At 38.0% G+C, this 14,047-nt stretch overlaps 1 protein-coding gene across 4 annotated transcripts in view; it reads left to right on the plus strand.

The window, feature by feature from the left end:
• MYO1B (myosin IB) overlaps positions 1 to 14,047 on the plus strand; it is a 109,071-nt gene that overhangs the window by 60,666 nt on the left and 34,358 nt on the right. For all 4 annotated transcript variants that reach the window (XM_065840391.2, XM_065840390.2, XM_071811211.1 and 1 more), the window contains 6 exons: positions 7,015 to 7,113; positions 7,465 to 7,568; positions 8,042 to 8,189; positions 8,866 to 8,984; positions 9,606 to 9,692; positions 10,044 to 10,109. In XM_065840391.2, coding sequence (XP_065696463.1) covers positions 7,015 to 7,113; positions 7,465 to 7,568; positions 8,042 to 8,189; positions 8,866 to 8,984; positions 9,606 to 9,692; positions 10,044 to 10,109 — 623 coding nt within the window. The remainder of the gene's footprint in view (positions 1 to 7,014; positions 7,114 to 7,464; positions 7,569 to 8,041; positions 8,190 to 8,865; positions 8,985 to 9,605; positions 9,693 to 10,043; positions 10,110 to 14,047) is intronic.

Genomic DNA, 14,047 nt, shown 5'->3' on the forward strand with positions numbered 1-14,047 from the left:
TTTTTGACACCGTTGGCATTTTACTGGTTGTGAAATAACGAGAACCATCCAAGGTGAACTGAACTCTCCGTATATAGTATGGACATTTCAAATCCTTGTGAAGACTTTTACTCAGAAATATAGGTTGGGTTTTTTTGCGTGGTGTTTTTTTGCTTTGCTTTGCTTTGTTTTGTTTTTCTGTTTTGTTTTGTTTTTTCCTTAGGACAAACATTTTTTCCTGCGCCAGGTCACCTTTTGGAACTATGACCAAAAGAGCATGATTTTTGTGAAAGAGGAGATCTTGAAACTCAAAGCAGTCACCATTTAAGTGTTTACAGCTATCTATTAACTTTGACATTTGACAATCGACAAAATTAGAGGCTGAACGTACTCAGTCTATTCATCAATAATTAAATGGGAACAAAAAGGTTCTAGCAGGCTAGCTGTGTTGTTTGTTTCTTTTTGTTTCACATTCAAAACAGATACATAAAAATGAAACATCCTTTGTAGAATGAATATTCAGCAGTTTGTCTTTGAAAGTACTGTGCTGAGCCATCTAATTAAAATATTGTGTCATATCAAAAGGCGATCCAAATAATTACTCTATAGTTTATCTGCCCTATAAATCTTTGCATGTTGTAATTGTAACATTACATGTAATTATAATGATGTGATGACATATGTAATGAAGGGCAGGCATATTTTTAGACCTTCCTAAAAGTTGTCTATTTTAGGCATTCTCCCTGTCTTCTCACATTTAATAAATATCTAATAACAAGAAGATGAATTTAAATTTAAAAATAAAGACCTTGTATGTAAGCCCTCTTGTGGAAAAGATGTTACTAGTTGAAACACCCCATACTTGACAGGGTATGTCACAGATAAGTACTGAGTTCCTGTAGCTGTGTGTTAATATATTATCTAATCTTTCATTTAATGTTCTCAAAATATGATAGTCCATCCATCTCTCTTTAAAACAGAGTTTGAATTCTGTGCAGTTTTAAAGCAAGTTTGTTGTCCCACCTTAGATCTTTCCCACACATCTGCAGCATTGCATTCCAAGAGAAATATTTCTCTTGTGAGGTATCACTACTCTGGATGTATTGGGGCTTAAGATCTTTTACGTTGCTTAGAATTTACTCTGATTTTAGTCAAATTTAGGATTTGTCTTCTCAATTAATCAAGTAGGAAATCAAGTAGTGTTGAAGTTTCCTGTCCTTAAAAGGGGAAGTATGATTAGTCTGTTCATAAATATTCTTTACTTTCTGGCCATCTATTGGCTTGGTGTTAACATGATGCAAAGATGATAGCATAATATTTTGATTAAACTTCAATAGTTCTATCTGACAAGCTTGATTTCCAAACATCAATGAAACTAGTGGGCGATTTGACCCTGTGGGCGCCTGGAAGCAGACACAGGGAACATCTGGTTTATTTTGGTGGTAAGAGGGGTAATGAAGATAAGCTACTAGTTTTATCAGCCTGGTACAGATAAGCAGAGACCCATTAGACTAAAAGGTCTTGTTTGAAATAACCTGTTCTGTTCTGCTTTGAAATGTGGTGAAAGGCTGGTCCCTCCCCGAAGGTCAACAAGTAAAAGAAAAATCCATCGCTCAAGACCCTTCATGGAGGGGCTGGTGCTCTTGTGACCTTCCCTTGGGCCATTCTCCTGGTGCCCTTCAATCAGCTCTGACTTCTTAATGAGAGGGCTTCACCTACAAGTAAACCTTTGATGGGATGGAGCTAGAGGGTAAAATTATCATGACAATGTGTAGTGCGTGTCTGTGCTGTTTTCAGTGAATGGGAATGTCCATTGGCTTGGGCAGGAGCCAATAGACACGAAATGTTTAATGTGCCGTAAATGGAAGGATCAATTTTCTGAGTACAATTAGAATGGGAATAATAAAATGGAAGGAATCGTAATAGGTTTGTGATGTCAGAACCGGTATGTTCCCAAACTGAAGCTTCTCACTCTCTGCAACTGCCTGAAAGGAGGCTGTAGCATGGAGGGTGTTGGTCTCTTCTCCCAAGTAACAAGTGACAGGACAAGAGGAAACGGCCTCAAGTTGCACCAGGGAAGGTTCAGATGGGATATGAGGAAACATTTATTCCCAGAAAGAGTTGTCAGGTATTGGCACAGGCTGCCCGGAGCAGTGGTGGAATCACCATCCCTGGAGGGGTTTAAAAGGCATTTAGACGAGGTTCTTAGGGACATGGTTTAGTGCTCCAGTTAGATTATGGTTGAACTTGATCTTAATGGTCTCTTCCAACCAAAATGATTATATGATTCTATTAAGATCATTTTATGTTTGAACAGCACAAAATATGTGTAGACTCATTACATTACATGGCTACTCAGAGTACACTGATTTCTGAGGTATTTGATGTACTGCTATATCATAATGTACAGTCATAAAAAAGAAACTGAGAGTGAAAAGTCAGAGATGGGCATGATTCTGTGCAATCTTTAAGTATATTACTTCAGTTAGGACTTTTTCCCCCCTTAGACTGCAAAATAAAAATGATTTCAGGTTGTTTGACCCTACGTCGGCAGCCACTGTGGTGTGGGGGCGAGCAGGAGGGTGAAGAAAGGTGAGTAAGCTGAGGTGTGGAGTAAGCCTGAGTCATTCTAGTCCTCCCTTTCTTTGTGAGTTTTCTGTGGAGGTCCTGGCTTGTTTTCCTAATGTTTAAGAGATGCTGGGATCTGTGCAAGGTGAAGCACATAGCCCTGGTGCAGCCAACTGCCAGCCCATCCTCTGACCTGTTCCACCACCTGCTTTAAAATGCATTTACAAACAGGTAAATGTATATTTTCTCTCCCTGAATGGAGTGTATAAGGTGTTTCTGCTTTTTCCGTCCTCCCGCGGGGCATTTGCGGTTGCTGCTGTTGCAGTGAACACTTTTGTCAGTGCTTATGCAGGGTGGTATATTTTTCCCCAGAGAACTTGTGAGGTAAGACATTTGGAGTGTTGGGTAATTAACTTGCTTTCACCTGAGTGTGATATTGTGGAAATAGTTTACAGAAACCATCAATGTTATTCTTAGTTTGCCACTTACGATAACTACCACAGTGTAGTGGGGATGGGAGCAGCAGAAAGGTAGAAAAGAAACTACTCTTCTTCTGTAATTACAGAATAATATCTTTTTTCTGTAAAAATGGGTTTGTTTGTTTTCAGACTAATAGGTGCTAATTGCAATAGCTTGTACAGCTCTAAAACATGACTCTCTGTCCACAGATGTCTGTGCTGTTCTCCAGGCAGTGTTTGTACGCGCACTTGGTTCGTTAGTTTTGTGACTGGTTTTGTATATGCTAAATTTTTATGGTTGAAATAGTTTTGCATGTTACAGTCCAAAACGCTTCATACTTTTGTTGTTTAGACCTTTTCAAAAGTAGGGAATATTACATTATCTTTCCCAGGATATTTGATTTTCACGTTTCACCCGGGATTTCCTGCTGAAAGATATTAGATTTTTAGCTTTAGGTGATCTTTCCTAATCTGCCTAAGCCTGTCAGTGATTTAATGATTAACTACATGGCAGCGATAGTGCAGGTGAAGTACAGTATATGTAAGGCCTGCTTTTGAAAAGCTATTTTTAACGAGCGCAGTGTACTTAAAGCCCAAATAACAAGCGATTAAAAAAGGGCCCTGTTTTACCATCTTTTTCAAAAACAAGATGAAAGAAACCTATAATGTTTCTCTAAAGCAACAACTTTTTTCAAGTTATCAAAGTGACAGTGATAACTCTACAACCTGTTCTACTTTACAACTTGTTTGTTCATTGTTGTGATTTTACCTCAGCCAGCAACCAAGCCCCACACAGCCAATCGCTCACCCACCTGGTGGGGTAATGTAATGTAAATAATGTAAATTTGTATGTTAGAGTTTGCAGAAGTATTCAGCATCAATTTAAAAAAAAAATAATTTATTTTTATTTATGTTGAGTTCAGTTGTCTGGTTTAGCAGGATGCTTACACAGATCTCTTGCATTTAAACCAGTGCTTTACAGGAATAACAGAGAGTCTTCAGAACCTGAGGGATGTAGTTGGATTTTGAGTCATCTGAATTGATGGGTATTCAAAAAATATGATTTAATAAGTGTTTCCAGGGTGGACCTTTCCAAAGCAACTGAATTTTTACAGTTGCTTTGATTCACACACGTTAAAGGTTTCACTTCAAGCAGAAGCATCGTTAGATAATGCAGAAAATAAAAAATAAACTAATCCATAAATATACCATATGTTGTTCTGTATGTTCTCTTTAGGTAATTCTGTATAGTTGCTATACATAATAAATAACAAAGTGTAATATGTATAGCTTTGGGTTTTTGTTTGTGTGTATTTTCATATAGATAAGCACCATCCGTCTGCACGTGCCCTGGTAAAGAGAATTACTGAGTGGGTGCATGCAGAAATCTGGTGAACATCTTTGTGTCTATCTGTTTGGTCCAAAGAATTTATAATCATGTGAGAGTTACCACAGAAGTTACTGGTTGTGCAGTAGTTCATTTAAGGAAAATAGATTTGACTGATTTATTAAAATGTTAATTAGGGCAAGCAAAGGGAAGAAGTCGTCTTGAGGGTAGGGCAAATGGTCTGGATCTTTTTTACCTGTCTGATTTCAATCTGCATGTGGACATGAAGAAAAGGGACAAAAAAAAAAAGGCAGAAAATTATTAATAACACAGATTTAACGAGAATTGGTAGCAGCTGCTTTGTTAAGGTAAATACCTGATTTTCTGTCAGTAACTGATTTCTGGAGCTTTTTTCCTCACTTATGAAGATAACAGTATGGAATATTGGCACTTTGGAAAGCTGACTATTAATTAGTTAACCTCCTTGCTTCTAAAAACATGTAAATAAGATAAATGGTGGTGAAAAATCCAAGGCAGTTGTCGTCCTACCATAACTCATTTGACATCTACTCAAGAAACTGTTAAATCTGCGGAAGGCATGCATGTAATTAGAAGTCTTACATATAATATTTTGCCAGGATATGTAGATAAGCTTTTATGGCAGCGTTTGAGTAAATTTATACATATAATATTTTTAAGGGCAAACTGCTTCACGAACGTCGTTGATTCAGCATCCTTTGCAAATGCAGCTGTTTCCTGAAGTGTTCATAACCACCGCGGGAGCTGAAGTTGTTTATTTCTTTGAGACTAAAATTTGGCTGCAAGTCCATTCGAACACTTTGCGTGAGCGTCTCTAGTAGCCAGCGTGACCCTCAACTGCCTGTAATTTAAAAATAAAAAAATAAATTTTAAAAAGCCAATAAAATGGAAAAAGCAGAAGTGGAAATCTGTAACCTGCCCCATCCTAATGTAAAGATGAGCTGCTGGCAAAGCCACAAAATAAGACAGGGTCTTATACAATTTTTGCCCCAAAAGATGCTTACTTTTTTACATGTATAGCTGCCTGGACACTACTTAAATTGACTTTTCAAATGAATTGTAACTGGCTCTTATTTTTTGAGTAGGGCTTATATTTCAAGCATCCTCAAAAATCCTGAAAAATTATGCCAGGGCTTGTTTTTGAGGTAGGTCTTATTTTTGGGGAAACAGGGTATGTGACAGCCACTTGTCTGAGTGTATCTTGGATTGCTTTGTCATCAGGATGTGCAAAAACGTCCAGATGCTGAAACAGGGGGAGAGACTGTAGGGTTATTGAGTTATAAAACCACAAATGTCTACTCGAACAAGGCTACAGTTGTGATGTAGTTGTTGCTGTCACTAGCTAATTATTGGGGAAGAAATTAATTTTTGCACCCAGCTTTCTGTATTTTATTTGGAGGAGGGCCTCCTAAGGCTCATATAACTTTGTGGGTTGAAGTCTGGGCTTTAGTTCCTGTTCCACGAGAAGGGGTGTAAATTTGGGTAATTCCAGTGGGCAGCATAGGCACAACATGCTGCCTGTTGCTAGCGAAAATAAGAATACACTCTGTTGCTTCCCTGCTTGTTCCTCTGCTCGCGGAGCAAACCACGGGGCAGTTGTTGAGCACCTCCTCTAACTGCGACTAAACAGGCTGAGTTTCAGCAGAAATGGAAACTTGAGGAAACACATAGTTTAATACACATCAGATACTATAGCAGCCAGTCAGGGGAAGTGTTTAGCAGCCACCCCTGTGTTTTACCTTTCTGAAAGCTTGATCTCAGCTTTATGACGGCTCTTCAAAGCGTGACATCCAAGCTGCGGTCAGTTCCCCTGCGGGGCTTTCTTCTTGCATGGGCACAGGTTAACCTCGATCAGGGCGAGCTGGTAGTGGTATGGACATGGGAGCTCCTTTGCTCTGCACCTGAAATGTCCCTGTGTAACTGAATAAATGCAGCTTAAGAGCATCCTGGAAATGGCGGTTTGCTGGCTGGCGTGGAAGCCTTGCTTGCCACTGTCCGCTCTGCTCTCTGCCTTGATTCCAACACTTTTTGTTAAAGCTTAGACTTGTGGCTGTCGCTAACAGCGGTGGGTGAAGTGATCTTCTCATCACACTGCTCAGTCAGTGCAGTGATGCTTTTCAAAGCTTTGCCATTTCACTTTAAACATCTTGCGATGGAGCCGCTGTCAGTCCCATGAGGGATTATTTCGTAGTCTTGTGCACCTGAGGATCACAAAGTGCCACATGGTTTTTCAGTTTAACCTCTTTACTTGGCTTCCCCTTTTCATTTACCCATCTTTCATGTGCTTAGTTTTTAACACTTCTTTTCAAAACTTCACCCATACAATCATTTTCACCAAATCATAATTTTGTGGTGATCCTGTCAATCAGTTGACGTCTTCTAATCACGTTGCTTCTCTAACCTGAGTTTTCTTTGCAGCTCATACACTGCAGCATTTAGAAGTGTACTAGGCTTCCTCAATAACTTATTTGAGAAATATGTACTAATTTGATACATTGTGATAAGGTTTGTGCCTAATATTTTTCATCTTCTAATTTGCAATGATATAAAGCAACAAAGTAGAAAACATTGGGGGTTTATATTCGTATTAAAGGATTTTGCTCCAACAATCTTTCCCTGACCTGTGTGATTTTGTTTCTCTAGATCTGCTGGAGAAGTCTCGTGTTGTTAAGCAGCCAAGAGGTGAAAGAAATTTCCACATTTTCTATCAGATACTGTCGGGTGCCTCAGAAGACTTGCTCTGTAAGTGTTACCCTTCTGTTCTTTTCAGATGTTAGTCTTTATATTTAAGGTGCTGTTCCATGCACATCTTGTTTTGTGGGAAGTGTGATATTGATTAGTTTTTCAAGTTCTTGGTGGTAGTGGCAGTAGCAATACCTGGAGTAAATACGTGGTTTGGTATTATCCAGATATCTGAATTAGAACTGGCTTTGCAAGATACTATAAACGAAGAAGAAAGCCTGTCCTTATTCACGAGGCTTATCATTAAAAGATGCTTAAAGAAAACTTAATCCTGCTACTAACAGTTCTTGACAATAAAAGAGCTGCTAACAAGAATGCTGTTAATAATGAGATTTTTATTTGATTTATTAGGCAAACTCAAACTGGAGCGAGACTTCAGTAGGTACAACTACCTGGGCCTGGATTCTGCCAAAGTGAATGGGGTGGATGATGCTGCAAACTTCAGAACAGTTCGGGTAAGAATTAACGGGTTGGGTTTTCGCTTGGTTGTACTCAGGAGCAAGAAGAATACAGGAGCCTGTTACCCAGTGTTTGCAAATGTAGATTCTAAAAGTTAATGGATTTTAGAACAACAGACTGGACTGAGGAGACAACAGTATCTGTTCATTTGACTGAAAAATTAGGTTGGGCTACAAACTAAATTACATGGCTAAAAAAATATTACGCATTTTAGAAACCCATAAGCTGAATGAATCCTAGAAGTGGACTGGCCTGACATGCCAGCTCGATTACCAGGTCTTCTTTAACCTGTCTTTAATATTAAAAAAACTTATCTAAGTATAGTAATCATATCATGTTCTTTTTGCAGCAAAAGCGATCATAAAACATTTCTGATTTATGCTAATACAGACAAATTGTGAATTTTGCAAGGCTGATCTGTTTAAATGTAGATTCTTTTATCTCATAATTTTATCTGCCCTCTTTCCAGAATGCAATGCAGATTGTTGGTTTTATGGATCATGAAACACAGTCTGTTTTTGAAGTGGTAGCAGCCGTTCTGAAATTGGGAAATATTGAATTTAAGCCCGAATCTCGTGTGAATGGCCTAGATGAAAGTAAAATCAAAGATAAAAACGGTAAGATGAGATTAGTGATGGGAGCAAAACAACTAATTTGCCTGAAGTAATTATTAATTCTATGATTCTGTGGTTAAAATATCCTTACAGGTGAATTAAATCAGATTGTTTCCAGAACTCACCCACAGGCAAATATGAGTTGAATTCTGTACAATTTCAATCACTCTCTTGAAAATCCAAAAATGATTATTTTCTTTTTTTCCCACTTTATTAACACTTTCTTCAGAAAAGCTGAACGGTGCTGTGCATTTCTGTTACTGGTTATTCTGCAGTGGAGAGTTTTTGTTATTTTGTAGTAGGGTAGCTCTGCCTGTAGTGTCAGATTCATTTGGCTCTGTTTTTGTAGTTGATAGATTTTGAAAGTTCATTTATTTTCATTTCGAAGTTTTTCATCATGAAAAGTAGCCTGTGCTAAATGGAAGAAAAGTTTCCTCACAAAATTAACCAGATAGAAAGTGCTTTCAAAACCAATAACTCTTGTTTCCTCTTGCTGTGCATGTATTTTAAAAAAGTTACTTGGCAGGGTAGTGGGGAGTGAGTGTGGATGGGGACACTTCTGTTGAAGAAAACCTGTTTTGCGAAAATACTGAACTACTTAAAAGCTGGGAGTTTGGGGGGGAAAAAAGCAATGATACGAAAGGATTAATTTGATTTACACTCTCCTTTTTCATGCTAGAACTCAAGGAAATCTGCGAGTTGACGGGTATAGACCAGTCTGTGTTGGAAAGAGCTTTCAGCTTCCGGACAGTTGAAGCCAAGCAAGAGAAAGTTTCGACAACACTGAACGTGGCTCAGGTAAAAAAAGAGGTCCTGATTTTTAAGGAAATAATTGTTTTAAATGGTGATTTATTCTCCATTACCGAACCTTAACTGCCCACATGAAAACTGTAACAATTAGTCTGGAGTGAATAAAACATACCACTAGAATAAGTGTGGTTTTCCTTCAGCAGTTTCTAAGTGTTCAAACACAGCAGATGTTAAGTGTGAATTACCTCAAAAAGAAGAGGGATAGTAAAATGTTGCAGAAAACAAAAAAATTTAACAGCTCCACACAAAACACACGTCAAAAGTATTGTGGCAACTGTTTTCATTTAGCGGAACTGGTGTAGTTTCACGTGAGCTCTACACCCCGTGCTGCTGGAAAACTTTTGCTGCCAGCGTGAATTTATCTTTGTAATGCTGCAGAGCCAGCACAACTGTCACCCGTGTCCCATCCGCTCCGGCCAGCAGGAATGTCCCTGCCCCAGCCACAGCTGCTCATGTCCCTTTGCTTGGGATTAGGAGGGGGTTTGCAAGTCTTCTGAGGAAATTCAGATGGGCAGGAAGGGAGTGGAAGTGCCTGGATTGTGGGCAAGAATACAAAACATTTGGGATTAACCCAGCGTTTATAACATGTTTCTTTTTTCTTCTGTTTAGGCTTATTACGCCCGTGATGCTCTGGCTAAGAATTTATACAGTCGGCTGTTCTCTTGGCTTGTTACCAGAATCAATGAAAGCATTAAGGTATTGTTGTTTTGTGCCTGTAAAGAAAAAAATCAATAGAAATCCTTTGAATTAAAGTGGACAGTAAAACTGTGTTCGGCAATTTCATTTTTTCCTGATTGCACGACGTTACACATGGTACAAGCAAATAACTGTATCACAGCTGAACAAGTTGCTGTCAGCTCTGTTATGAAAATATTTTGAAAAATTATGAAAGTTATGAAAATATTCATGTTAAGTGTATTTTGGGAAACCATACTTAACATTTTAGTTTACATAATTGCACAGCCTGCTTACGAGAGACATTCATTTTTTTGATTTGCGAGTGCAAAGTGTGCAGATAACTGACTCAGCATTTAATTTTTTTTTAAGGCACAAACAAAAGTGAGAAAAAAGGTAATGGGGGTGCTGGACATCTATGGCTTTGAAATTTTTGAGGTAAGACCTTTATAATGTCAAAAATTTAGTGCGAGAGCTGTTATGAAAGCTTAATAGAGTAGTTGATGAATTTGTAATTGGAATACATGTAATTTGAATCAAGTGTGTTATTCCTAACAGAAAAATACTAGAAAAGTAAGCCAAAGAGAGATGGCTTAGTGTGTCTGGCAATTGAAATGAAAATTTATGAAAGCCAAACTTGTGTTTTTAGACCATAGATAAATATTTATGGTGGGTAAATTAAATATATTTTGTTGTGACATACATTCTGATCATAAGAGAAACTCTGGCAGTGTCATTTCTGCCCTGAGGCGTTTTGTGGATGTCTTTGAACAAGCTTTGTATCCTTTAAAAAAAAAACACAAAAAACACCACAACAAAAACTATGCATTTTTTTTCCTGTCAAAATTAAACAAGGAGTTATATTCTGTTCCATCTCGATTCACTTAGATAAATATTCTCTGCTGATTCTTAGCTAACTATGTGTGGCTCATTGGTGTTTGTGTATGATAGTATTTTTAGATCAATGGTATTTTGAAAAAAAACATTAAAGGAGGAGTTTTTAATTGTGTTAGAGAACACCAGGGAGAGGGAGTTTTCATAAATCTTATTCTGACAGTTTATTTTAAGAGATTTATACATCTTGGTTGGAATCTGTATAGTGTTTAAACTAGAAACTCGGAGAGAAAAATCAGTAGAAAATATGCAATCATTATCCGCTTCACTACATCCTTCTTGAAAGTCCAGGCAGGACATTTTAATTGTATAGAAGACGGAAATAATCCAGAAAAGAGTATTTCTACCTGGGAGGGTGGTGTAAATTTTATTTTGGAAGCGTAACATCAAAGTGAGTGCAATTCAAAATACCTCTATGAAGAGGAAACAGAAGCTGATTCTTGCTTCTAGGGTTTCCCAAGCCAGGTTGTGTTGTTTGCATTAAACATAAAAGCATGTTTGTGGAAATATATTGCAAGTGGTCAGGTGGATGGATGGAGATCTGAGGGCCAGATCTCTTCGGAGTGGTCCTTGGTGGACCTTCAGGAAGCCACTGGCATCTTCAGACCATCTTAGAAGGTCAGTGTCTTAGAAGGTCAGAAGTAGGGAGTTGAGTACAGGAGACGTAGTTTTGCAGAAGAAAAATGAAAAAAAAATACAAGGCTCTTTTCACTTTTCTTTCATACTGAATAACAATGTAGCTTTCCCAATTCATAAAAATTCAAAAGCTTTAAAGTAGCATAGGTGGTTATTGTTCGCTCCATTAAATGCCGAGCGTTGGTTCTACTGGAGAAGGTGGGAAAGGTTTACCTTGTGACTTGAGGATCAACTTGGTGGGTACATTCATACAAGACAGGATGCTTCCTCTGGTGAGTTAAGACCCATGGTGACAGCCAAGCAGCTTGGTTCAGCATCACAGGAACAATGGAATTATTTCTGAAAATCGGGTAGTATACCAGAAACATACATGACCATACTGTACCATATTTTAATCTAAAGACGTTTGGAAAAGAAATGTGATGGGTTGAGGTTTGTAGAGGTAACTGATACAGTTACTGGTATTGTGACTGGCAATGCTCTAGTTTGAAGGGTGAATAGAAAAACAATCCTTTAAAAAATCCTGACCCAGCTGTATTTCCAGTACCGCCCATTTAGCCATCCCTGCATTTCCAGACAGGTTAATTTTATAATCAGATACTGCTGGCTTATTCTCAGTTGAATCAAAAGCAAATACATTCTTTCTAGGGAAAGCAAAACTAATTTTCTCTGCAGCTCTAGTTGGAACAAAAGATGTTATGTCATAATCCTTAAATTGAATAAAATAATTCTGTAATGAACACTCTGTAGGCAAAGTGTAACTCATCTTGTGTCACTTCAATTAATGTTACATAGTAAGGTCAATTAAGAGGGTGCCTTTGAAATATTTTTATGCTAAGTTTTGCAACAAATAGTTGAATCTCATAGAAGTTTTTAAAGATCTTGAGAAAATGCTTACAAAAACTAATTATTGTTGAGAATTTGAGTAACCACTTCACAAAAAGGATATTGTTTAAAGTTAATTATGTTAAAACAACAATAAATTAACAAAATGTTAGCACTGTACAATACCATAACTCAAGGAAAATTCAATAGCGTCTTAAAATGTATAGCCTAAAAAGTATAGTGGAATTTGGAGTGGTTTGCTGTGTGGTACACCTGTAAACTTGATGGCTAAACATTCAAAATATTAAGATTAGCTGAGGTGCAGCTACTGGCAGTAACTATATCCATCTGATTGTAAATTACTTAAAGCCTCTGACTAAAAATATGCAGTTTCCTTTTGAACCTAATTGTTAAGTCAGATTTTGATTTTCATGTCTCTTCTTGAAGTTTAGAACTAACATTGTCTCTAACAAAGAATGCTTTTTGGCAAAAATGTATTTGAAAGACTGCTGTATCTGTAAATCTGTATTGTGCAGGCAATGTTTCTTGGGCCTTATTCCTTTTTAGGATGATTCCTTAAAACATCCTACGATTCCTCCTGTAAGAAGAATAAAGAAATCCAGGTTTATGATTCTGAAAGATTGTACACTTCACCTCCTGATGACAATAGCAGTCTTGTTCTATTATATGCAAATTGAAGCTTATCAAAAATATTTTTTTCATCTCTTTTTGAAAGATTTATTTACTGCCCACTGTAACTTCTACAATTTCCTGTAATTAAGATGAAGTTAATTTAGAAAGTAACTGGAGGTTTCATGAAATTTACCAAAGGAAAGATACAGGAGTATTGATAATGCTGGCATATACTCTTTGGGCTTTAGTTTCTGCTAGTATTTTTGTCAAGCACAAAAGCCATTTTTCAGACAAACCCAGAATCCATCCAAGAAAGCAGCTTTAAGGACTTGGCTGTCCAAAAATACAGATTAGGGAATTCAAATCTATCGATAATCCTCCGCCTCTGTGGGTTTGGCAGATGTCAACAGCAAGCTTGGCTAAAATATCCACAAAATAGGTGCTGTAAAGCTGTGTTTATTTTTGAATGCTGCTGTGCCCTTTGTGGTATTTTGAAAGTGAAATGCTGAAACTTGGGTGCCTCTGTGTGCGATGTCTCTGGGCAAGGATTTAGGGACCAGGATTAGCGTGAAAACACAGGTTTGAGAACCAGGTTGCTGTGTAATGCTGCTGGAACTTGAGCAGTGGGTTGAAGCCTGACACTAATTGTTCCAGTTAAGTTTATGCACATTTTGAGTGTCTGCGTGCATAGTCGGTCTGCAGTCTGGACTGTGATTTGAGATGGGGCAGGGATGGGTGGCAATGGTAATTTCAGAACCAGTTTGATTGAAGACTTCTTGGGATAAGTTTAGCGCTGATCCTGTTTTGTTCCACATTTGATTCTGTATTTTGGGGGAAAATGTTGGGTAGAGTCATGGAAGGGGTGGGGTTGATGAAAAATAAATGGTTTGACATGGTTTAGTGCCAGTGTTAGATTAACAGTTGGACTCAATGATCCTGACGGTGATTCTGTGCAGTGATTCTGTGAAATGAAGGCTATAGAAGGCAGATGACTGAGGGCCTGGCAGGTTTCAACAGAGATGAGCAGAACGCTCATTCTGTTTGCTTTGCACGTTCAATTTTCTGTTGTGTACATTTCCTGTGCAGATGAGGGCTTAGGGTATGTAAAAATGAATGTCATGGAGCAAGTATGAATATTTCATCCTGCCCTAGCCTTCAAAGATAAAAATGTCTGTCTGTGCAAGTTGCCTTAAAGGCTTTATTCTGAATTTTCAGGCACCACTGTGTAGCTGGTCCATATGACGAAGCTAATGGTTTGGAGTGCAGTTTTACAAAAGTTAAGGCTGCCAAACAAGGCTTATTCTTGAAATTTGCCAGGCGCTGAGAGGACAGTTTGAGAGCAGGAATGCTTTCTGCTCCATCCCTTGGCGGAGCAGTTTGTTCCATGT

This window comes from Patagioenas fasciata, chromosome 7 (assembly GCF_037038585.1).
Source record: "Patagioenas fasciata isolate bPatFas1 chromosome 7, bPatFas1.hap1, whole genome shotgun sequence".
Lineage (NCBI taxonomy): Eukaryota > Metazoa > Chordata > Aves > Columbiformes > Columbidae > Patagioenas > Patagioenas fasciata.